The following is a 25,516-nucleotide window of genomic DNA, read 5'->3' as shown; positions in this document are numbered from 1 at the left end:
AACAAGAAAAAATGCTTATCGCTACATTCCCCTCTATAGATGGTTTTAAACATTGGTATATGTATTTTATTTATTTTGAAGAAGAAATTTCAAAATTATTACAGAAAAAATGAAGAAAAAAATGAGTCGAAGACAGAAAAAAGTTCATTATATCCAACTTCCTCACTTTTTTGGTTCACTATATCCACAAAAAATAACATTATAAGTGTATAGCAAGGCACGGGACCTAACATTTCGTTCACTATATCGTTCACTATAAACCGTGTTCACTATAGCGGGGTTTGACTGTATTTCATTATTTTATATTCGCTGTGTCAGATAAAGTCTTTCATTTTTCAAATCCTTCTATTAGTTGACACTCTCCCTACATATATTTATATATCAGTGATAATTTCTAACAAATAACATCAGTGATAATTTCTAACTTAAACAAAAAAATATATTTATTGCGCACATTTAAATATTTTATATTCACTGCGCCAGATAAATTCAATAAAGAACATTACGTAGTATCACGTGCAGTCCACGTCACCCAATTTATACTTTTATAGTCGTCTGACACCACGCGCCTTTTTATTTTCAATTCCAAATCTGCAGAATTATTAAAGAATCAAGAGTTAACGTTTAATTCTATCAACTATTTAATTGTTTTTATCGGATTCTTTAGATATTGAAAAATAAGGAAATAATATTTTAAATCGTTAGATTCTTTGTAATATTCTATTAATTATTGCTTCGATTGTAGTCACTTTTTAGATTAGCGAAAAATAAATAAATAATTTATTTAAGCGTACAGAAACATACAAAGATCTTATTTTTCACTTTAAGATAACGTGCAGTTTCCACCTATAGAAAATTAATCTCGCAGTTTTTATTATATTTTATAACCTTCGTTGAACAGCCGACCCAATTTTGGGTTTACGAATGTTCAATTCCGTAGCCTTCTCATTTTGAACCACTCCAGAAGACAAGGGAACTCCTGGATCAGTACCACCAGAGGTATGGTTTGTTATGGCAGTGTTTCCCAAACTTATGACTTTTGTGTACCCTTTCTAAATTTTTCGTAACGCTGTGTACCACTCATAAAAAAATGAGTGTATTTTTTACTATAAAAAAAGTGCACAAAAGTTAAAACTCACAACTGGTTGTTCACACCACTAATTATATTAACTGTTAACTCTGCAAAAATAGCCAATAGAAAAATACGTACTCGTAAATTTTCATGGCTAGCTTTGTTTGTAAATAAAAGATTTTAAAATTTTCGTTTGTTGCAAGATATTTCGCATAAGATAGCGTACCCCCGTCAAACTGTTCTCGTACTCCTGGGGGTTTGAGTACCACATTTTGGGAAACATTGTGTTATGGGAACATGAAGGAATTTAGACTCAACACATTTAACATGCGCCAGTCACCATTTACTACAAGCGTTGTCTTTGACCGGCGATTAGCGAACTCAAGACCTTTTGGACATGGGTCCAGTGCCCTGCCAACCAGGCTATCCCGGTCCCAAATTCGTAATTACACCAAACTTTAAAAACTTAGTTCGTTTTACCGAAAATCAGTTCCCAATTTACTAGGATTTTGAATAAATTTAAGTGTAAAGTCGTCCCTTTAAATAAACTAGATTTCGCCAATCTTAAAGATCCTATTGGTGATTTTAACAACAGGGTTATTTATCAAATTTCGTGTCAATGTGGTGTTGCGTATATATTTTATAAACGTCGCTAAACGGCCAATTTTTGGGTTTACGAATTCTGAAGCCTCGTAATTTTGAATCCGATTCAGAAGACGAGGGAATTCTTGGATCAAGTAACGGTAGAAATTTGCCTTCGAGGTGGACTTTTTGATGGAACTAATCCGCATTTGCGCTAGATGGAGAGGAAAGCCACGAAAATCTCCCACGGTCAGTTTGATGGTAAGGGGTTTCTTTAAAGAAAAAACCTCTCCCCTTTACTCTTTCACACGGCAACGAAGCCAAGAATCAAGCTTGCTCTTAGAAAAAAATCGCCCAACAGAAGAGCGGGTCTTGAAACACTTTGATTGAATAATCGCGAACCAGAGAACAAGTCACATGATGAGGTTGCAGGTTTCAGAATGTAATACATTACGAGCAGTCTATCTACAGTCCCTGATCAAATTATTAGGCTCTCTAGAAGATTCTACGTAAAATCTTAATTAACAGGTGATACTTATACATCTTTATTGTTTTTACGTGAATGAAACCGGTTTGCACTTGCTTACGTTAGCGGATCAATCGGTAAAATTAGACGATATGACGATTAATATACATATGACGATTGATTAAATTCGACGATATAAATAAGGAATATTTGTTATATCAGGTATTTCATTAGTACATTACAACAATTAGTCCAATAATGGCATGATTTGCAAGAGTTTATATGCAATACATTTATATTTAAACATAAATGTAATTTTTTTTTAACGTATTGCATTACAATGTTAATCAATTGATATGCGAACGTAAACAGGTGCAAACCGGTTTCAGTCACACAATAACAATAAAGCTGTACCTGATAATTAAGATAACTGGTCTGATGATAAAACTAATTTTAAAACTTGGTTCTTAACACATTCAAAATGAATCTTTCGTTGTTTAATAAGTTCTCAATTACTTATGGACTTAATAGTGGGGGTTCCGCCAAATAAAAGTCGATCATTAAGGTTTTAATGGCTGAAAATACAACGAAAAAAAATTCTAGTCTGCCAGCCAAAAGCATCCACTGTTAAATAGCCTAGTTGAGATTTGTGTTATTAGGAACAAGCTGAAATTATTTTTAATATGCAATTAGCATTTACTACTGTTTTAAGAGAACAACACACTCATATTTGATAATATCACAAAAAAATTGATAAAAAAAAGGTTGTAATAATTTGGTACCTTCTGAACTGTAATTTTGCCTGTATTTCTAATTATGATCCACTGAGTATTACTCTTAATTCTTTAATTTCATACCATTTCTTTCATAATAACATGTGCTGTGGAATTAAGCAATTCAGTTTTTCAAAAAAAAAAAAAAAAAAAAAAAAAATTAATGAAACGTNAAAAAAAAAAAAAAAAAAAAAAAAAAAAAAAAAAAAAAAAAACATTTTTGTGAAAAACTTGTAAAATATAAAAGATATTTGATTTAAATTTTCTATTGCTTTTAATTAGCAACACTTTCAGTTTTGATAATATCCAATGAAGAAAAGAAAAAAGGATAAAAAGAGGCAGAGAAGTTTATAGCCTTCTTGAACTATGACGGAATATACTTTCATATCATATACTACTAGCTTATTAACTTGAGGGAAATTAATTTTTGAATATGTCAACATTCATGTAGGTATCAAACGGTATCTCATGATAAAATCAAGTTAACATGTCTTATAGACTAGTGAATTGGTATTTAATATTTATAGTGACAATGCTAAAAGCCAATAGCGTATTTCAAGGGGAATTTTTTTTTTATTTTTTATTTTATACACCCAAGTTTCTTTTATATCTAAAAAAAAAAAAAAAAAAAAAAAAAAAAAAAAAAAAAAAAAAAAAAAAAAANATTTGATTTTGGACATTCTGAAAAGCTAATAAAATGCTCACTTTTTTACCTCCACTTCTTCAAAGAAACTTTCATATAATTTCAATAAATATTTTGCTGCCTTTATTGCTTAAATTCTTTTATGACTATTATACGAATTTTATTATAATCTAACTATACTTTTTACTTAACCACTATTTACGTGCATTCCATTCAAACACTTGGGTATCATTTTAGTTTATTGTTCCTGATATCGAACATTGAAATGTACACGACGGCACAAAAACAGTCATTAAATCTGAGAAAAGATAATGTATTCGATAAAGAGCCCTGAGAACACTCGAAAGAAGCTGGACAGCATTCCTGACGGCATCTCAATATAATTTTAGAAAAACAATGCTCACTTAATTTACGAAGATAAATTAACGTAGGTTTTTAAGGAAAAATTAACAAACAAAACAGAACTTACGTCACGTTGACATCCATCGTATCAAGAAATCATTAACACGACGATTTCTAATTCTTAGACAAACTTTCATTCGTTTTTTCACACACACAAACAAAACACTGTTTCAGATTAAGCGTTTACTGTTCATTACTTGTGAGATTCGAAACTTCCGGTTTCTCAAAAGAAAAGGGGGGTTTGTTGACAGCGGAAGTCGCTAGATAACAGACATCGTGCTGCCATCTCTGGAGTAGAATAGATACTAACTTTATGAGTAAAAAACCAATTTAAAAAAAAAAAAATGAGAACTTTAAAAATAATTGAAAACATTAAAAAAAAAAAAGATCTATAAACTTTTTTATTTTTATATATGAAATAAAACTATTCTTGTTAATTTTTCTTCAGTTACATTTTAAAAGAAATTGGTTTCAAATTCGTCTATTTTTTTGTTTCTGGATGAAGCAATCATGACCAAACGGGGCTGTAAAGGATTTCTCACTGGCCATTTTTCTTCTTTGAGCAGTGTTATTAGTTTCAGTTATTTAGTTTCCTAAATTCATACCATTGCGTAAAGGATGCACAGAAATATTTATTGAGCTGATAAAATTTTACATTTTTACACATCACGGCACAGTAAGATATGCACCAAAACATAGTTAAAGAAGTTCTTCAAAAATAAAAAAATAATAATATTTATAATTGAAAATTACTAGGTTTTCAAATTATTTGTTCTTAATAATAACACTTGAAATGTATAGATCTGTAAAAATTTTATTTTTCTCCTCAATACAACGAATCAGGAAAATGTATCTTTAAAAAGTGTGCACATTTTGATAAAGGACTTAGTATGATTAAGTTTAGAATACTTTAAGCTGAGGTCATAAAGTATAGGGAGGAAAAACTGTTAAATGGAAAATAGACATCTTTTAGAATATTTATAATGAATAAAAAATCCCAATTAAGTAAATATAAAAAAAAGGGGAAGGGGAATGGCATGAAAATAATGAAAAGCAAGATTTTATCTTTAGATAAAAAAAACACACATAGATAAGAAGAAAACAGACAAGAAGACCAGATAAGAAGAAAAATTCAGAAAATTTATTTTTGACAAATCCAAATTTGCTGAAAAATGTATTACTAATGCTGCGTATATCATTTTGTTTAGTTTAAAAGCACTTATCGTGTTTTTACTTTTTCGCTGAAATTTTTAAAAGGTGAGTGTGAATACAAGTGAATGTAAACCTTTTTTTTTTTAAATATTTAATATTATGAATGATAAACTTCTTTTTCAGTGGCACGACAGCCCTGCGTGGGCCCTGACCTTCTCAAGAATTTTTCTTCGTGTCTCTCTATTTTTGGCTATAGTTTTCCAATTAATCGTTCTTAAAATGGAGATCTTTTTCTAGGCAGTCAAATTATCTGAGGTTGGGTTGGCCTCTAGCTCTTGTTCCAGAGAGCCTGGCCAAGAACTGTTTCAGAGCGGGTCGTTCTTTGTTCATTCTAATAACATGAGCAGTCCTTTTAATTATTTGGATTTTTATGTATTTGATGACATCGGGTTTTTTGAATTCACGATAAATTTGAGCATCTTAGCATCAACTTGTATTCCCCCCAAAATAGCTCTTAGTGTGAGCTACTTAAAGAATCCAAAAACATTTTAATATTTTTGTGTCATTTTTCAAGTTTTTGATANATATAAAAAAAGCAGGGGGGGGGGTGAATGGCATGGAAATAATAGATAAAAAAAGATTTAAAAAAAAAAAAAACACATCTAGATAAGAAGAAAACATAGACAAGAAGACAACAGAGATAAGAAGAAAAGTTTAGAAAATTTATTTTTGACAAAGCCAAATTTGCTGAAAAATGTATTGCTAATGCTGCGTATATCATTATGTTTAGTTTAAAAGCACTTACCCTGACTTTTTCCTAAAATTTTAAATTTTACTTTTTCCCTGAAATTTTTAAAAGGTGAGTGTGAATACAAGTGAATGTAAACCTTTTTTTTAAAAAATATATTTAATATTACGAATGATAAACTTCTTCTTTAGTGGCACGACAGGTTCTTCGTGTCTCTCTATTTTTAGCTACGGTTTTCGAATTAATCGTTCTTAAAATGGAGATCTTTTTCTAGGCAGTCAAATTATCTGAGGTTGGGTTGGCCTCCAGCTCTTGTTCCAGAGAGCCTGGCCAAGAACTGTTTCAGAGCGGGTCGTTCTTTGTTCATTCTAATAACATGAGCAGTCCTTTTAATTATTTGGATTTTTATGTATTTGATGACATCGGGTTTTTTGAATTCACGATAAATTTGAGCGTCTTAGCATCAACTTGTATTCCCCCCAAAATAGCTCTTAGTGTGCGCTACTTAAAGAATCCAAAAACATTTTAATATTTTTGTGTCATTTTTCAAGTTTTTGATAAGTATGCGATTAGAGGAAATTTTGGGTTTACGACTACTAATGTTCAACTCCACAGCCATGTAATTTTGAACCAATCCAGAAGACAAGAAACACCTGAATCAGTACCCCCAGTAGTATGATTTCTTATGGGAATATGGAGGACTTTGTTACTCGACATATTTAACGTGCATCAGTCACCATTCCCCCGGTGGGGATCGAACCTATGACCTCTTGGACGTGGGCCCAGTACACCACCAACTAGGCTATCCCTGCCCCATTGTAAATTTACATGTACCAATTTGCAGATGGTTCTGTTATCTTAGGGCACTGTTTCTATTTAGTTTTTTCCTGGTTGACTGTAAGATGCATTTTACTTGACTCCTTTTCCGGGGCTAGAAAAACCTGTTTCAAATCAGCAGGTGTTCTTGCTATGATGTAAATATCATCGGCAACAGATTTTTACAATATATTTCCTCTAGGGGCCGGGATAGCCTGGTCGGTAGGACACTGGGCCCATGTCCAAGAGGTCGTGGGTTCGATCATCGATGGCCGAAGACTCCCCGTGGAGTAAATGGTGACTGATGCACGTTAAATCTGTAGAGTCTCAAAGTCCTCCATGCTCCCATAACAACTCAAAACCTCTGGGGGTACTGATTCAGAGTTTCCTTGTCTTCTGGATTGGTTCAAAATTACAAGGATACGGAGTTGAACATCAGTTGTCGTAAACCCATGAAATTGGATCGGCTGTTCAACGACGGTTATAAAATAAAATAAAATAAAATATATTTCCTCTAAGCAGCGATGGCTCAGGGAATAGAACATTCGTCTTCCAATGAGGCGGGCCGGAATCGAATCCCAGTCGATACGAATTCCGCATCCGGCTTGCACCGACCACAGAGTTGACATGAAATATCCTCACTGGTAGACGGATCATGGGTTAGAGTCCCCTTGCCGTCAGGCTAACTAGGGGAGGTTCTTGTATTCTTCCTCTCAATGTAACGCAAATGTGGGTTAGTTCCAGCANTCCTCCACGAAGGCAAATTTCTCCCAATACTCGATGCAGGAGTTCCCTTGTCTTCTGGATTGGGTTGAAAATGACAAGGCTACAGAGTTGAACATGGGTAGTCATAAACTTATAGTTTGACTGTTCAACGACGGTTATAAAATAAAATAAAACATATTTCCTCTTATTTTGATTTTTGAGTCACAAATGAGCTTTTCTAATCCTACGTTGAAAGGGTACAGCGCGCAAGTACATCTAGTTTCGCAGTGGACTGATCATTAAGACACGGTTCCCAGTAGAACACCGAAGTCAAGCATCACTGGCTGCGGTCAGTGTGCGGGTGGGTGACCACTTAAATCAGTCTACCAAGGATGGGTGGTATTGGTCCTCGTTAAACTGTTTTACCGTAAAGTGCTCAACTTCGCTCTCAGGTCGTTGGGCAATCGAAGCGGGGGGGGGGGGACATCCCCCCTGGAGCTGATCAATATAGTGCTGGTATGTCTTCGAATCATCCTCAGAGATGTTTCTCAGACCGTCGCCAATATTTTATTTTATTTTGTAACCGTCGTTGAACAGTCAAACCAATTTTCGGGTTTACGACTACTAATGTTCATCTACGTATCCTTGTAGTTTTGAACCCAATCCAGAAGACAAGGGAATTCCTGCATCGAGTATCAGAAGAAATTTGCTTTTGAGGGAGATTTTTCTGATGGAACTAACCCGCATTTGCTTTACATGGAGAGGAAGACCACGAGAGCCTCCCGTGGTAAACCTGACTGCAAGGGGACTCTAACCCATGATCCGTCTACCACGGAGGATATTTCACGTCAGCACTGCGGTAGGTGCAAGCCGGATGCGTAATTCGTATTGGCCAGTCATCTCTGGGATTCGAACCTGGTTCACCTCATTGGAAGGCGAACGCTCTATTCCCTGAGCCACCGCGGTTCACTGTCACCAATAGCCCAATGGGAAGCTCTAGTGCGACGTAAATAGAAACTACAACAAGTACATCTAACCTCATTTCCATTGGTTTAGAAAATTCGCCCTGAATTTCTACTCATTGCATGCTTTTATAGGTCTTTTCAGGGATATTCGATTCGAGCAAACATTCAAGGAGTCTATTTATGCTGCCATACATCTACAGAGAGTACTCTGTTTTTTTCTTCCAGAACCTGTTATATGTATATTTGGTGGTTGTAAATCTACCCCTTCTGAACTGAATCTTCAATAACGTCTATTAAACAATATGAAAAGAATTTCATAAGTAATATTAAGTCGAATAATTCCTCTGTAGTTAGCACATAAAAGGATGTGGATGATAATTCTACATAAAAATAGCACGAATATTTTAATAGACAGTGAGCTAAAAATTCTGCTAGTACGGTAATTTATGAGTTACAAAATTTCAAAAGAGTCGTGTATATTAATTTCAATTTCTCGAGGAATATTCAACCGATTTCGTTTAAATAATGTCATTTGAAATTACTTAATTTAAAATGATGCAAAACTTTATCTGCCTTGTGATTCAAAAAATGTTTGATTATTTTTGAAGGAAATAATAATTGTCTCTATATAATAAAAAAATTCTGTCGCCGTCACTGCTGTTGCTGTCGATCAAGCTTCTCAAGATAGATAGTGTATAGAACTATGTTTAATGTAGTTCTCAGTTCCGTATAGTTTCCCAACTTCAAAGATTTTAATATATATGACAATCAAGACAGAAACTAACGTACTTCCTTCTTCTATGACTCTCCACACGCTAAATGGTAAAAGCAGGCGAAATGTTGTCATAGGTAGAGAGTTCTGCTTTACGCCACCTGTAGTCCATTTCGATCGAAAATCTAGATTGATCTCTGAAGTATCTGCCTTTAATTTTATTTAAAAAAATGCAGGTTTTTTTTTTCTTCAAAGATCTTGACTTGATATTAAAATAACTGTAGTTAGCTTAATGATACACTGTTTTCCCTGAAGGTTTCAAGCTGATTTCCTGGGAAAGGATGCGATACTTTACTAGAAAGATCATTCATAAAATTATTTGAATTTTTTCAAAGTATGAAATGAATCATTGTTCTTCAACTACTGACTTTGACTTCTGGGAATTATTCCATATTTACATAGATCAGGGGGGGGGGATTACTGTCGAACCACGAATTGGAGAGTTCGTGTAGACATTTATTTTACTTCTCATAATGCTGGGGGGGAGGGGGGGGCAGAGAAGTTATAGACGATGCCATTTTTCATCTATGAAAAGGTACCCCATCATAGAATTGAGTTAACATGTCCCATATACTAGTGAATAGGAATTGTATTTTTGTAGTGGTAGATACACTACAGTATTTCCCCACCATAATTATATCTGTGATAGAATTCGATGAATTGATACTACTTGTTGATACATTGATGTTTTGTGCGAAACAGAGAGAGCTGTATTCAGATCACCGTACTCTTGCTGATCGTGAGAACTGTAATAAGATCAGGGTCGTGATTGCTCCTGTGTTGACATGAGCAGTCGTGTGTATGCAGGCCGAAGTAGTGTGTGATCGAGACTGAGTAGCAACAGCGCAGGTGGATAATGTCGCCGTCACAAGTAGCAAGTCAACTGTTCAATGTGAACCACCCATCGACATGAGCGTGTTCATATCGAGGTGGGAGTTTCTGTCAAGGTAGGCGTGTTCACTTCCGACCGGGTCACNTTTACCTTTAAATAAGAATTATTATTCAATTTATTTTGAGTTGATTGAAAAATAATTTTTTACAGTGTTCATATCGAGGTGGGAGTTTCTGTTAAGGCAGGCGTGTTCACTTCCGACCGGGTCACCAATATGAGGAGAGAAGTAATAGACAATGCCAACAAAGTTACCCCATCATAGAATTGAGTAAGCATGTCTTATATTCTAGTGACTAGGAATTGCATTTTTGTAGTGGTAAACACACTACAATGTCTTAAATTTGTTTCATTATTTCTCAAATGTATTCATATCTAAGTATTTTTCTTTCTCTTAAATTTAACAGTGAAAAAAATTACTTACGTAATTCCTTACGTAAAAAGAATAACTTACGTAATCCCTGCGGAGTGTTTTGAGGAGGGTTGAGACTGGACGTAGGTAATCAGATTCGAAATATTCCCCTTCTCCCGCCATGCTTCGACATTCTTCCAATAACTGTTTTCGAACAGACGGATAGGGCGTATACAGGGTGCCCAGATAGTTTTCCACCAACTTCTCTATTAAAGTATCTTCTCTCTAGAAAAGAAAAAAAAAGTATTGAAGATTACATAGAAATTATCACATTGCAAAGTTTATTCTGATATTTATTCCAGTTTTTTTTTTTTACTAGATTGGTCCATTTATAAATATAAATTTTTTTTTTTTTTTGAAATTCCAATTCGTATGAAAGTTATTGCAATTTTAAATGCCTTCGGCAAATTTTTTCGCTTTTTTTTTGCATTACATTTTGTTTTTGTTCCAATATGAGTCGGAAACGTAAAATTACGGAGTGAAGAAAAATTTAAGCAGTGCGATGAAATAAAGAAAAAAAACTTAGCGTTTGATAATTAGTGCGAGAATTATTACATTTGTAATTAAAAATAATACGTAAATTATCCGCGTAAATTAAATCCGCGCAACTGAAATGACAGAAGTACAGTAAGGGCCATTCTCATTTAGCAACATATCGGAAGTTTTTTTTTCTTTGGCATTTGAATTTGTTCGAAAGTTATTACCATTTTGTGGGGGTTTTTTTTTTCGCAAATTTTTATTTTAGTTACTTTTTATTAAATAATTAAAAAAAAATTTGCCACATAAAACTAAAATTCATTAAATTTATTTATTGAATTAATATTTGAAAAAACTGTATTAACATCAAGTTTAAAAGGAAATGTATTTGAACATTTGAGTGTATGAATAAAAAGTATTTTTATGAACGATTGAAAATTTTAACAATATATAGGTAGAGTGTGAACTAATACAGTAAAACTTGTGTAAGTTGACCACTTGTGGTGTATTGTTTTAGTGGTCAACTTAGACAAGTGGTCAACTTATAGAGGGGGTGGGTCATTGTTTACTTTTTCGTTTCCTATATCATGTTGCTATATATAAAAAAATTTTTCTTACTTGACTTAAAAATTTTATTCAGAAAATATGCAAAAAAATATCTTGAAATGCAAATGAATATCTCACAAAAGAGTTTGTGTTTAAACCTGAATGAACTTCAATTTGATGCATATAATTCTAATATTTAACTAATTTTTTTTAAAAAAATTATTTCGTTAGTCATGCATGTGAAGTGTTTAACACTAGATTGCCTAAGGAAGTCATTTTGACAGCTTTTAATTTCAATTAGAAAAACAATGATGTACACGATGACACAATTTCTTAGAATTTTGTGACTTTTTGAACAACATATAATTTTTTTTATTGTTAATATTTACGAATAACTTGTTACATAACTGTAAATAATATAAAAAATGTTAAAAATTAATTTTAAACAAATTTATTGGCGCATTCACAATCTAGTCATTTTGACTGCTTTTCGGCAATATAGGTATATACTAGTTTTCCGTCTTTCTAGTGTTAATAAATATAATTTCTTAAAATATCAGAACACGTAAACATGTAATTTGAAAACTTTAACAAAATATAATTATTTGAACACTTTAAAATTTATTTACTACACTTAAAGATCAAAGACCATAAATCAAAGACCATGGATCAAAGCATATTTCAGAGCATTCATTTATTCAAATGCTCGCTATTGCAACTGGAAGAGAAACTTTTCAACTAACACACCTGTTTTCAATGAACGGATGAAAGAAATGGTCAAAAGCTGGCCCCTTACAGTTTCCCCTGATGGCCAATTCACAAAAGAGTTTAGATTAGCTTTTTACACTATTTCACCAAACAAGTGAAATTTTAACATACGTTGCCAAAATGGCAGAAAATTTTCTGAATTTTTTTTTCTGGTCACCTTATGAGGGTTTTAGAATAGAATTTCATAATACTCCTAGATAAAATTGACTTATTTCAGTGGTCAACATACAAGANAAATCGAGGTTCGAGTTAGTGAGGTTCGACTGTATATATTTTTTAAAGTCAATTCCTTCTTAGATCAACAAAGAAAAATTTTTTTTAGTTACTTTTTATTAAATAATTACAACCTTTTTCTCTCACATAAAACTAAAATTAATTAATTGAGCTTAATGAGTGAATTAATATTGGAAAAAACTGTATTAACATCAAGTGTCATACACTACGAGTTTTAAAAAAAATGTATTTGAACTTTTGCGAACATAAAATAATTAAATATTTAAATGTACGCAATAAACTATTTTTTTTTGTTCAAATAGAGCTATAAGTTAGAAGTGATCACTGATGTAATCTTTAAAATATGTGAAAAAACTGAATCGCTTGTAGTAAAATTTAAAATAATGACTAACCCTTAACCCATCAGAAAATTCCATTTCGTTTTTCGCTCATCCCTTTTTTACGAATGGATTAATATTTAAAAAAAACTGTATTAACATCAAGTGTCACCCACTACAAGTTCAAAAAAAAAAACTATTTAAACTTGAGTGGATGAATAAAAAATATTTTACGAACGATTGAAAATTCAGACAAGATATAGAGAGAGAGTGTGAACTAATGAATTGAATAAAAAACAATACATTTGAAAGTTTTGTTTGTTGTCATTAGAACTCTTGCTTTCATATATATATATATTTTTTAGCAATCTGTTGTCTTAAATGCGTTTCCTTATGCGTGAAAGAAAGAGAGAAAGGAATTGCACGCAAACATGATAAAGCGTGACGCCACGTACAAAAAAAAAAAACTCATTATTAATTGACACGTTCCACAGGCTATTATGAAGCAGCAGAAAAAGTTTTACAATCGTGACTGTGTTTCCACCTGTTGATGCCAGATCGAAATCGTTTGAACTCTGATCTCTTTAATTTCGTATTTTAGAACAAAAAGAAAGTTCGGAATAAGAACTAACAAAAGTGTCTTTAACATGTCTTAATTTGTGAAGAAGTGCGCTTTATTAATGTTACAGAGACGGTTACAGTCATTTGAATGGCTAACCATCACACGTCGTAAAAATAGTCAAGTTTATGTTTCAGACTTTATTTTCTCGCTATTTTTTTCGGAAACATGCATCTAAATTATAATTTCATAATTGCAATTGTGGCATGATTCATATACAATTTCAGAAATACTTCTACATAATGCAACGACTACTTGAGTTACTACAAGAGCTGATTTACAAAATGTTAATCTTCCCAATGGAAATTTATTTTTCCGTTGTAAGTTGATTTACAATGGGAGAAAAAAGGATTTACCCAGAGTTTATTTACAATGGTACGAGAGTTGATTTTTTCTCAAAGAGTTGATTTACAATGGTACGAGAGTTGATTTTTCCAACAAGATTTGATTTACAATGGTACGAGAGTTAATTTTTCCAAAGATAGTTGATTTACACGACAAGACGAGAGTCGATTTGCAATAGGACGAGATTTGATATTTCAAAGAATAGTTGATTTTCAATTGCACAAAAAATTGATTTAAGAAAGTTTCTTTTTTCAAAGAAAGTTAATTTACAACGTGAATGAAAAAACGTGATGATTTGCTCGTTAAACTTCAATAGGCCGAAATCATCAAATAAAAATCGTTAACGCGTCAAAATTAATAAAGGTAAAACAAGCATTCCCACAATAGTCCGTTGTGGGCCAGGGAGCTCATGAGGGTTAATCCCCTACTTTTTCGTGACTAACGGCATAATTGTGGCAAATGCATTCTAGAAAAGCTGAAGAATTTTTGCTATTTTTCGATAATTTTTTTAAGTCAATTGGAGGTAAACCCTAAGAATGACCAACCTCCATTTTAATCAGGAACAGAGGAGGTTTCACTGTATATGAGAACAAAACTTCTAATGTAAAAAAACCTTTGGTATTAGTTTTTCAGAAGAAAAATAATCTAATACAAAACTTGCATTGTCTACAAATGCAAACTAAATGTTTCACTTGTGGCCAATTAAGTATTTACGAATATATCTAAAGTTTTGAAATCATCGCTTATTGATACTTAACAAAATATAAATGTGGTACGGCAAAGAGAGAACCAAGAAATTAATGATGATGTACTGATTAAAGGTTTTCTTTTTATTGATTCTGAATCGGCAACCCCAGAAACATTAACTGAATCAAATATTTTGGACAGCTTAAAAAATAAAAGCAATACAGCAATAAATTGTGAGGCAGATGAAGACGGAGAGGATGAAGAAATCACCAAACCTTCTTATATGATAAAATGTTTAAATCATTTGAAACAAATTCGTTAGTAGATAATAATTTACAAGATAAAGGTCAATCAATTGCTATTTTAATTATGTCTCATGAATTTAAAACCTGTTTTGTGTTGTTTAAGTATTTCAAATGGTGATTTTCTATTTAACGAATTTTCCATGTAACGAACTTTATATCGGGCTTTAGTGACTTCGTTAAATAGAGGTCTGACTGTATTAGTATTCTGGTGGTCGCTTGAAAAAGTGTGAGTTCTCGTAATATGCTTTCTATTGAGCTATAACTGAATATTTTTTTTTTTAAATTTCCCCTCATTTTTTCTGCATCCCTTTATAATAATAAAAATACATCGTGCGCTTATTTCTTTTAGTTCCTTATATTGGATCGAATTTCCAAACGGTGGTTTAATAAACTTTTCTACTCTGCCTGACATTATTTTCCTGTCAAGATAAAACACGCTGAATGATTTTACCTGGTATAAAGAAGAAAAATAAAAATAGAAGTTATTGTAAATCAAGCAAGCATGAAACAGCTGCAGACCAGATGTGTTGCGAACCTCCTTCAGAATTAAACAGAAATGTCCCGTGAGCCAGCTTTTTGTTTACCCAATGGTGTCATTTCGATCCAGAATATGAAACTTCTGAACAGTATTTTTTCTAGGGAAATCATAAAAGCTTGATGAGGGAAGGGAAAAATAACTTAAGTACAGTCGGATCTCTATTTAACGAAGTTGCTAAATCCAGAAAAAAAGTTCGCTATATGGAAAATTCGTTAAATAGAAAATCAGCATTTTAAATACTTAAATAACACAAAACGGGTTTTAAATTCATAAGACATAATTAAAATAGCAATTGATTGGCCTTTATCTTGCAAAATTATTATCTACTATTGAATTGTTTCAAATGATTTTATCATATGAAGGTTTGGTGATTTCTTCATCATTTCAGTCTTCCTCAAAATGTATTGCCGCACTGTTTTTACTTTTCACACTGTCCCAAAATATCCGATTCAGTTAATGTTTCTGTGGTTGCCGCTTCAGAATCAATAAAAAGAAAATCGTTAATCATTATTGATTTCGTGGTTCTCTCTTAGCCGTACCCACATTTTCTTCTAAAGGAATGTTATCCACCCCAATTTCTGAATTTTCCTCGCCGACTAAGAATTCAGCTTTAGCAAAACTGTTACGAATGGTACGCAGGGACCGATCAAGACAAATTCAGGCCCAAGGACCACCAAGTTTTCCGGGCCCTATACTAAATGTTTTGAAATGACTTTATATTAAAGCAGAATATAAAATATAATGACGAAGACTAATTGAAAAATCCGATTCTTTGCCGGTTGTCGAATACAAGAGAAGTCTTCTCAATTCTGCTTGATATTTTTTAGGCTTAAGAGAAAGTTGGGCAAAACCGAATGAAGGTATTTCATTTTTTTCCATAAGCAATTTAATGTGCAACATTGTTTAAAAATATATGGGTGATTCTCACGAAATACGACAGTTGACAGTCTTCTTCTCCAAGATCATATATATGTATCTATATACTACTAAAGCTACTTTAGTATAACTACTAAAAGAACTTTTCAAAATTTTTTTTAAATAAATAGCATTGCTTTTAGCATTTTAAAATTACTTTGCACTAACATTGACTGTTTTGTATATTTAAAAAATTCAATTGAATTTCAAAATGTCATTTTCCTGTTATGTCACAAACAATATTTCCAATAATAACTAGCTTCGAGACTTCCCATACAATTTTCAATATCCAATTTTTTTTATCTCAACCGTTGTAAGCATTTCTAGAATATATTCAGAGGGTATTATCTCCAAAAACATTGCTGAAAATAAAACTTTCTGTCAATAGTTTGTTTGTCACATGAAAATCAGTCATTTTCCTGGCCACTTCTTTTTAGTAATTTATAATCAAAATAGTCAGAACATGTCGTATTGCAGGAATAAAGAAATAACTTTCTGGTTCAAAATCTATTTCGAAAAATTTTACAAGGTGAGTAAATTTTTATGTTGTCATTTTCCTGTATTTATTAAATCCTTAATAAGATAAACTATATAGATTTACCTGAGTTATTTCAAGAAATCCTGATGTTTTCTGCGGAAAGTAAACGTCTTTGGTCGAAATGTTAAATTAAAGTTTAATGCTGTAAAATGACAAAATTGTCATTATCCTGGCCGTAATTTTCCTGGTTTTTGATTACCAGGATATTGTCACAGTTACCAAAATTTTTTTAAGACAGTATAGCGTAAAGAGGGAAAACAAATATTAACCTAATACCCAGTTTATGCAAGATTGCAATATGCTTACTTGTAATTAAAGTTATTTATTTATTGATTGATTGATTATTATACACAATTTTATTCTGTACTTATCAACAACAAAAACATTTTTGTCTCATTCCACAGTGGATAAAAGAATTAATTTAAGCAATTCATGGTCCATCTAACGCAAAGGCTTTAGGTTATTTTTGATTTTCAAAACTCAGATGGTTAAAATATAAAGGATAAGCCAAGAACATCACTGGACAATTCAATTCTGTCAAAGTCTTTAAACTCTGCTTGGGTCTTTTAATTAAAGAATGTAATAAAGTTGCAAAATAAAATGATTTGAAATATTTCAGAGATGCCAACTTGCTCCGGACAGCAAATATATATTTCAAAGTGGTAGTTTATCAGTTGTGATTCTTGGTTTAATAAATTCAATTTAGTAGATTTTTATCCACCACTATTTCTAAATAATTCGTAGGCTTATATATTTAACCACTTTATGATACTCATGCAATGCTAAGCCCTTTAAAAAGCAAGCAAAAATAGTTAAATATTGGCAAAATTTACTTTGTAGTTATTTACCGCTTTTTTAATTATTTTGGCCTGTCCGGAGCAGTTGGCATCTCTGATATTTTATGTTAAATAATATAATAAAAATAAATTTCCGTTATAAATTATTATAAAATTAATTTTATTAGGTTATTTTAAGACATGGGGCCTAAAAACAGCGAAGGAAAAATAAACTGAAAACTTTTCTACTTATTCTTATATGAGTTTCTTAAGTTGAGTTACTTACTATAAGCTTAAAATGATTGTTTTTTTTTTAACTTCTAAGCTAATATGTCATTTTCCTGGCATTCAAATTTCTGGTGAATTTCTTTTTTTTTTCTTGAACAAATGTCAATAAACTACATCGCTGTCTGTAAGATATTAATAAATGTAATTAAATAACTATACAAAAAAAATTTAAATTATTTTGAAGACTTTAAATTTGAAGAAATTTTTTTTCCGAATTTGTCATGTTTCCAAAAAATAACCTATATGAAAGAAACGTCTTTTAGTCTAGTTGAAAAACACGGTTTTTAAATTCTTTTTAAATGTCACTATTTGATCATGAATTAGGGCAAAATCAACCGGCGTACAATGACAAATAGCGAAAATGCGGGACAAAAATACGCGAAAACCGAACATAAAACACAGAGCATGAAATATGTTGTCCTCCATATTGACTTGAAAGAGGTTACTTTCACAAATTAAGTAATGAAATTAAGAACCGAGAGAAAAAAAAGTATATTTTGATTCGTGAGAAGTGGATTCACTGTTGTTTTAAACGTCTGCAACATCGAATGAATTTCTATGAACCGATTTTACAAATGGAAGACGGTCAATGGTCCCGATTCGAATGTCACGAGAATTGATTGTAATCCCCCTCCCCCTTAAACATATTAAAAGCTTAACATATCCCCGATAAACATCTTGCCGCGGCACATTAACATATCTTCTTAATGAGGAGACATTGGCTTAAGACGACACGAATGTTATTCCATTGTTTGTTCCAACCTCGAAGGAATCTACCAAAGGGTCACTCTCTCTCTGAGTGGAACAACCTATTTTGACTCACTATTCTATTACTAACTTAAAAATTACAGCTTTAGTGCAGAATGTGAGGATCAACTAACACTAAAAAAACGAAAACTGATTCCTTTTTTCTTCCTACTAAGCACGCTGGAGCAGCTGCAACGTTTCTGCACACTTTCAGTCCGTGGCCAAATTATTAGACGCACTATAAGATTGTACGCAAAATCTCAATTAATAAGGTGATACTACACCGCTTTATCGTTTTTATGCGACTGAAACCGGTTTGTACTTGTTTACGTTCGTGTATCAATTGGATAAATTAGACGATATATAATATAAATTCGACGATTGGATAAATTAGACTATTAAAAAATGGTTTATTATTTNACTTACTTTCAGTTGATGTTGAAAATATTTTTGCAAACATTTATTCGTATTTTTATATATATATTGTGCTGTGTTGAAAGTTTGACTAAATTGTAATTCTCATTTCATCCCATTTGTCCCGCTTTGTCTCAATAAAAATGTGGTCACTTTATTAAAGGTGCTTTTTTTCATTAGGTGTTTTTAAAAAGTGCTCAATTTTCCCTTTTTCAAAATGAGATTTTTCCTTTACTATTTGATTTTCGCTTCGAATTATGAAAAAAGACACAGTTCTCATTGTTCTATTCAAAATTTTCACAATTAATTTAACCCCAATCTATTTCGGTGTATTGTCAATCCGTTGCTTATGAAAACGCCTTTCGTTTTACATGATTCAAAATTTCATGATTTTTGACAATAGTCAGGGGTCTGTTTAGAAGAAATTTGGGTCCGTTAACGGACCCTTCACAAAATATCTTTTCATAAAAACGGACCATTCACAAAATGATTTTTCTTTTAATTGGACCCTTCACAAAATGATTTTTCTTTTAATTGGACCCTTCACAAATTTGTTTATCTTCATTATTGTTTTGTTAATTGAATAAACCCTTCCCAGAGCAGAAAACAAAAAAAGATGAATGTAAACGAATTAAGTTTTGTTTTCGGCAGACGATTCTTCCATTATTAGACGATTCATCCATATTCTGCGTTCAGCAGTATAGGCTAAATACCAAATATTCGTATGTTTCATCTCTAATTTAGAAGCAGCAATTGTTGTTTATTTTTTTAAAATTTAAATTTTTTAATTATAATTTTACAGTGTTGAACATAATCTTGTATGTCTTTACAATTTAAAAACTCCTTGAAAAAGTTTTTTCTTTTTGTTGCAATAACGGACCCTATTTGCACAAATTCATAAAAGCGGACCCTGGTTGAAAGAATGTGAGTCATTTTTTCACGATTTCAAGAAAAACGGACCTTTCACAAAATGTCTGGACAGACCCCTGCAAATTCTTAAGCACGAATTTAAATTGTTTTGTATAATTTCTGGCAGCACCAGTTATACCAACTAAAAATCGTTAAAGCAAACTGTAAATGAAAGTTTCAATAAAAACAAACAGGATCAGGGAAGAGACAGGACTCTATAACGGAAACAAAATCTCATTGCAGATGGCATCTGATAAATTAAATATGCAGCTAAAGATTCCATATCCCGTTTTAATCAAATTGAAACAAAAATCAAAAGGCTTTTTGAAGACTTAAAGAATGAAAAACAAATTTTAATGAAGAAGTATCAAAAGAAACATCCATCAGCTGTAAAAAAATCCAAATCTTAAAAAACAAAGGTAGGAAAACCAAGTTACTGAAATATATACAATAATAGACGTGGTTATAGAACAACCATGGGCATGATCTGGATAGATGTAAATGCATGCTAAATGTAGCTAAATGCGTATGTAGCTAAAGAAAGTAATTCAGTTTCTTTTACGCGTTGGCAATAAAGAACTGAAATATCAAGCGAGTGAACAGTCATAAACATGGAACTAGCAACCATATCGATACTTTTCGCTTAGCCAACCAATATTTTTTAATTTTAATTAATTTTTGCGGCTTTAAAAATAAATAAAATTAAAAAAAAAAACATTTAAAAAAAAGTTGGTGGATGCCTACATTTTTTGGCGATTTTTCACTTGCTCCCGGCTAACCAAAAAATACCACAAAATCTAGTGGAAATGACATCTTCTAAATAAAATCTACTTAAAAACAAAAAACATCGATTTATTTCCTTTTATATATGCATGTTCAACTGCCGTAAATCAAGCTTTTTAAGGTGATATCTTTCAATTCATTATTTAATTCAAATTGACTCCTATTGTATCTTCAAAATGATTTAAAATTTATCATTGTTTATATAAAGAGTGCAAAAAAAAAAAAAAATGAACGGAACACCCTGAATAACTTTAGACCTCAAATACGCTAATTAGTACAGACGATGTATTAAATTATTTAATCAGACGCAATAAGATACTTTCTCTGAATAAACACACCCTTTTTTCGTCGGATTACGATTTCTGAAATTAGATAAATCTGATCCTTATAGTTTGGTCAGCTTTTAACTTTGGATCCCTCAATGTTAATTTATCTTTTCATGGATTGCCAGTCAGGTAACTGAGTGGTCAGCGAGCGTGAATGCAAAGCCGGCAGTTAGGCCGGGATAGCCTGGTTAGTAGGGCACTGGATCCATATCCAAGAGTTTGTGGGTTCGATCTCATGCCGGCCGAAGATTCACCGTGTAGTAAATGGTGACTGATGCACGTTAAATCTGTCGAGTCGTAAGGTCCTCCATGTTCCCATAACAAATCAATACCTCTGGGGGTACTGATCCAGGAGTATCTTTGTCTTCTGGATTAGTTTAAAATTACAAGGTTACGGAGTTAAACATTAAGTAGAAAACCCAATATTGCGTCAGCTGTTTAACAACGGATATAAAAAAAAGAAGAAGAAAAGGCGATGGTTGTGAGTTCGAATCATGAGGCTCTCTATGTGTTGTGTGAGTGGGCCCATCCTAGGCATGGGTAATGTTGCTCGCTTCCGTAATTGAGATTCACAAATGCCGGTCAGGTAGTGTTAAATGAGCAACTTTTCCGGCTTTTTTTTTCGATGAGAAGATCAAATTGCGTGCAGTTAAAAAAAAAAGAAATCGTGAATTTTTCCATATTTCGAGATGGTTTTTCCATGATGGTTCAATGGTAATTGTTGTTCGTTCTCACGAATATATCATCAAAATCCAATATTGGATTTCTAAGAAATTATGATGGAAAGTTCTGAAGGCGCAACATGAACAAACCATCAAAACAAGTTTGTATTTTTATGTTGGACCATCATAAATCAGTCCGAATTCCCACATTGGGGTGATGGTTTCTTATGTTGGTCACCATCAAAAATATTACAGTTCCTGATGGAATTATTGATGGTTACCATTAAGATTATGTTGCTCCATCAATAGAAGACCATCAAAAATTGTTTTGGGTAAATGCACATTTTCAGTTGCGTCTATTTCTTTAAACACGCATTTTGAGCTGCGTCTATTTTCTTAATGTAAAATCATTCGTCATATTCTTCGGATAAAATTCTTCGTAACTACTTTTCGTAACTAACGAAAGGCGAAATTCCGAATAAGGAATTGTTTCTGATTACGCAAATGCAGAAGGTACTCTTAAACATATTATAAAGGATATGTAATGCTCACAATATTTTCAGTAAATTAATTACCACCTAGCATATCGCACTAGCACTACACTGAAGGGGAAAAGGAAAAAGTATCTTCGTTAATAAACAACTAGTTTAGAAAAATAGTTAGAGAAAGTTTAATCATCCCGTCTTAAGCTCAGAAAATCAATCCGTCTAAGTTACTTACTGTGGCAAAGGGACAGAGGTCTTGGTTTTACATGCCTGTCTGTTACACTATAATTTTATCATACCTTACAAAGCAATAACAACAAATTCAGGGAGTAACTGAACATTTTCACTGGTTCCTGAATATAAAATTACAATAAGTAGAAGCTGTTTTACAATTCCATCTCTGCATATCGATTTCCTAACCGTCGTTGACCCAACTTTTGACTTTAAGACTGCTAATATTCAACTCTGTCGCCTTGTCATTTTGATCCCAATCCAAAAGAAAAGGAAACTATAGGGAGAAATCTGCTGGGACTTTTTGATGGAACTAACCTGCATTCGCATTACACGGAGAGACAAACCACGAAAACCTGCTAGTCTGACAACAAGGGGACCCACGATCTGTCTACCACTGAGGATCAGCACTGTGGTCGGTGCAAGCCGGGTGCGGTTTTTGCTTCGACCAGTCATCACTGGGATTCGAACCCGGGTCATCTTATTTTTTATTATATATTTTTTTGGATTGTCCCAATTTTGGGTTTATGACTACTAATGTTCAACTCCGTAGCCTTGCCATTTTGAACCCAATCCAGAAGACAAGGAAACACCTAGATCAATACCCCCAGAGGTATGATTTGTTATGGGAACATGGAACACTTTGTGACCCGACAGATTTAACGTACATCAGTCACCACTTACTAAACGGGAAGTCTTCGGACGGCGAGGATCGAACCCATAACCTTTTGAACATGGGCCCTTCCAACCAGGCTATCGTGGCCCTGGGTCACCTCATTGGGAGGCGAGCGCTCTGAGCCAGTTATGGTAACTCGAGTGTTAGTGTCTTTAATTTCGAGCTCAGTTTCTTTCAAGATGCTAGCCGTTTTAAATCGAAACACTTAATTTCTCTCACCTTGGTAGGGATGTTCCATTTTGAGATAGCTTGTAGCAATCCTGATTTCTGTGAAGAAGAATCGGTTGAGCTTTTCTTCTCGTCCACCCTCTGAGATAACCGCCGATGGACGGTCTGACTTCCTGCAGCAGCAAATGACTTATCCATCAATCTGGTTGCTTCATCGTTTTGAGTGATGTCTCGTCCATCCTATCTGAAACATGAAACAACATTGTTCTAGAGTGTTACGTAAACAGCATCCTTTTTAGAATTTTTGAGAAATCCAGAAAAACTGCCTCGTTATCCTTAATGCAGAACTGTTTATGTCAAGACATATGCAGTTCCTTTTAATTTTTTAAACATTTATATACATTTACTTAATAAAGGTTGCAAGTTTTGTTCGCAAAATAGATTATTTGTCATATTAAAGAAAATAGTTAACTTGAACCGCGAATAGTTAACTTGGGTTATGTATAGTTCGTTCACCAGGAGTTGGCACTTGGCTCCACCTCCTCGGACGGAGAGTTTATTTCAGAGCTGGAGTATGAGTAGAGACGTCTCCGAGCTTGAAATCGAGACAACCCTTAATGTGCCAAACGTAAACAGTGAATTCTTTTTCAGTCACTTGCTTCGCTTTAACATGTGTTTTTATATCTTTCGTTACTCTAGAAAATTAAGTATATTGCAACAAAATGTCTCAAAAAGGACAAACTATTCACTCAAAAGAGAGATTTTATAAAATATTTAATGTTTAAAAAAATGCTCATAAAAATGGCAAATAAATATTTTTGTCATATGATCGCCAAATAGCAACCTTGTTCAGGATTGTTTACCTCCTTCTGCCAAAAATAGCGAAATAGTATAGTTGGATATCACATGATGAAGGCGGAGCCAAATGTCAACTCCTGGTGGACGAACTATTGTTCAATTAACTTGAGCCGTGGTGGCTCAGGAATAGAAAGCTCACATCCTGATTTGGTGCCCCAGGCTCGAATCCCAGAGATGGTTCATAGAGCACAGTGCTGAAGTAAAATATCCTCAGTGGTAGACGGCTCATGAGTTGGAATGTCCTTGCCGTCAGGCTAACCGGGGAGATGTTTACGTAATTTGTTTCTCCATATAATAAAAAGCAAGCTAGTCCATCTTGAGTCCTTCACGAAGGCTAATATAGGATTTCTTCTGGTTTGGGTTCTAACTCCTTGAACGTTGCGAGCCATAAATACAAAAAATGTATCAACGCGACTTGTAAAATAATTTAACTTATGAGATACACAGTTAACCTTGCAACTTAATATAAATTAGGACATAAATCAATGAAGTAACACCACCCATTGACATCACGTCAATGGGCTGCTGTGTTGGAAAAGACACTGTTCATATAAGTGTAACTGTTATGGAGAAATTAAAAGCGTCATCCCATTCCCAATAGACTCTCAATAGATATCACAATCCCAATAGATTCTCAATCCCAATAGATTCTCAATCCCAATAGATTCTCAATTGAATGCATATTTTTTAAATTTCCTTCTCTTTTCTTACAAGGACTTTTTTTTACAAGGACTTTTTTTTTATAAGGATTCTAAAAGTATTTGTCAAAAGCGATACTTTGGCAATGGCCAGTTCTTAATCAGGCTAAGTGCAACGAACATATATTTGTGCAGTAAAAATAGGGTTTAAATGAAAAACGAAATTAAAAAAACCTGCGGTAAACCCTCTTGATAAGAACGCGTGTTTAGGGCAGACATGCATAGTTTTTCTACGGTAAGAACTCCTCCCGCCACAAAGTCTGAGGCTGTCTGCAGCTATGGAAACAAGACTAACGCATTTCAGGGAGGGTAGTTTCTCCTCACTCTAGGGCTAACACAATAGACCGGAGAAAAATATTCTAGTTTGTCTAAGCTAAGAACTCCTCTCGCCACAAAGTCTTCTGGTGCTATGGAAACATGAAGGGTACAAGAAGGGTAGTTTCACTCTAGGAAAGAGATTCCCTTTCTCTCGCCGACTCGAGCCGAAACCACTCTAAAACAGTGATTCTAAAACTCATCCCTACTTAAAATAGTCATACCTCGTTACCATAGTCACCGCCACTGGTCCTGGCGAATGGCTGGGGGAGTTCTTACTTTAGACAAACTATACTGGTGTTTCCTATAACGCTAATCTCTAGACAATTTTTATATTTCTTTCAAAACGTTTTTTTTTTTTTGGTTATAATGCTGAATTCAGTTGAACGGATTTATTTCAAAAACAATACTTTTATTTAAACTTAACGGATGCAGTATTGACTCGTTTTTTGATGCATGCTTTTGGAAGTTATCGAGAAAGCGCTCCATTACAA

At 33.1% G+C, this 25,516-nt stretch overlaps 1 protein-coding gene across 1 annotated transcript in view; it reads right to left on the bottom strand.

Moving 5' to 3' along the window:
• LOC122269745 (uncharacterized) overlaps positions 1–25,516 on the bottom strand; it is a 68,598-nt gene that overhangs the window by 15,904 nt on the left and 27,178 nt on the right. Inside the window, exons 2-3 of the mRNA XM_043044276.2 lie at positions 23,203–23,391; positions 10,440–10,622 (exon numbers count right to left, since the gene is read on the bottom strand). Coding sequence (XP_042900210.2) covers positions 10,440–10,622; positions 23,203–23,349 — 330 coding nt within the window. The 5' untranslated portion in view covers positions 23,350–23,391. The remainder of the gene's footprint in view (positions 1–10,439; positions 10,623–23,202; positions 23,392–25,516) is intronic.

Source organism: Parasteatoda tepidariorum, chromosome 6, assembly GCF_043381705.1.
Source record: "Parasteatoda tepidariorum isolate YZ-2023 chromosome 6, CAS_Ptep_4.0, whole genome shotgun sequence".
NCBI classification, from domain to species: Eukaryota; Metazoa; Arthropoda; class Arachnida; order Araneae; family Theridiidae; genus Parasteatoda; species Parasteatoda tepidariorum.
The sequence above is the reverse complement of the archived record's forward strand: the minus strand, read 5'-3'. Positions and strand labels throughout refer to the sequence as shown.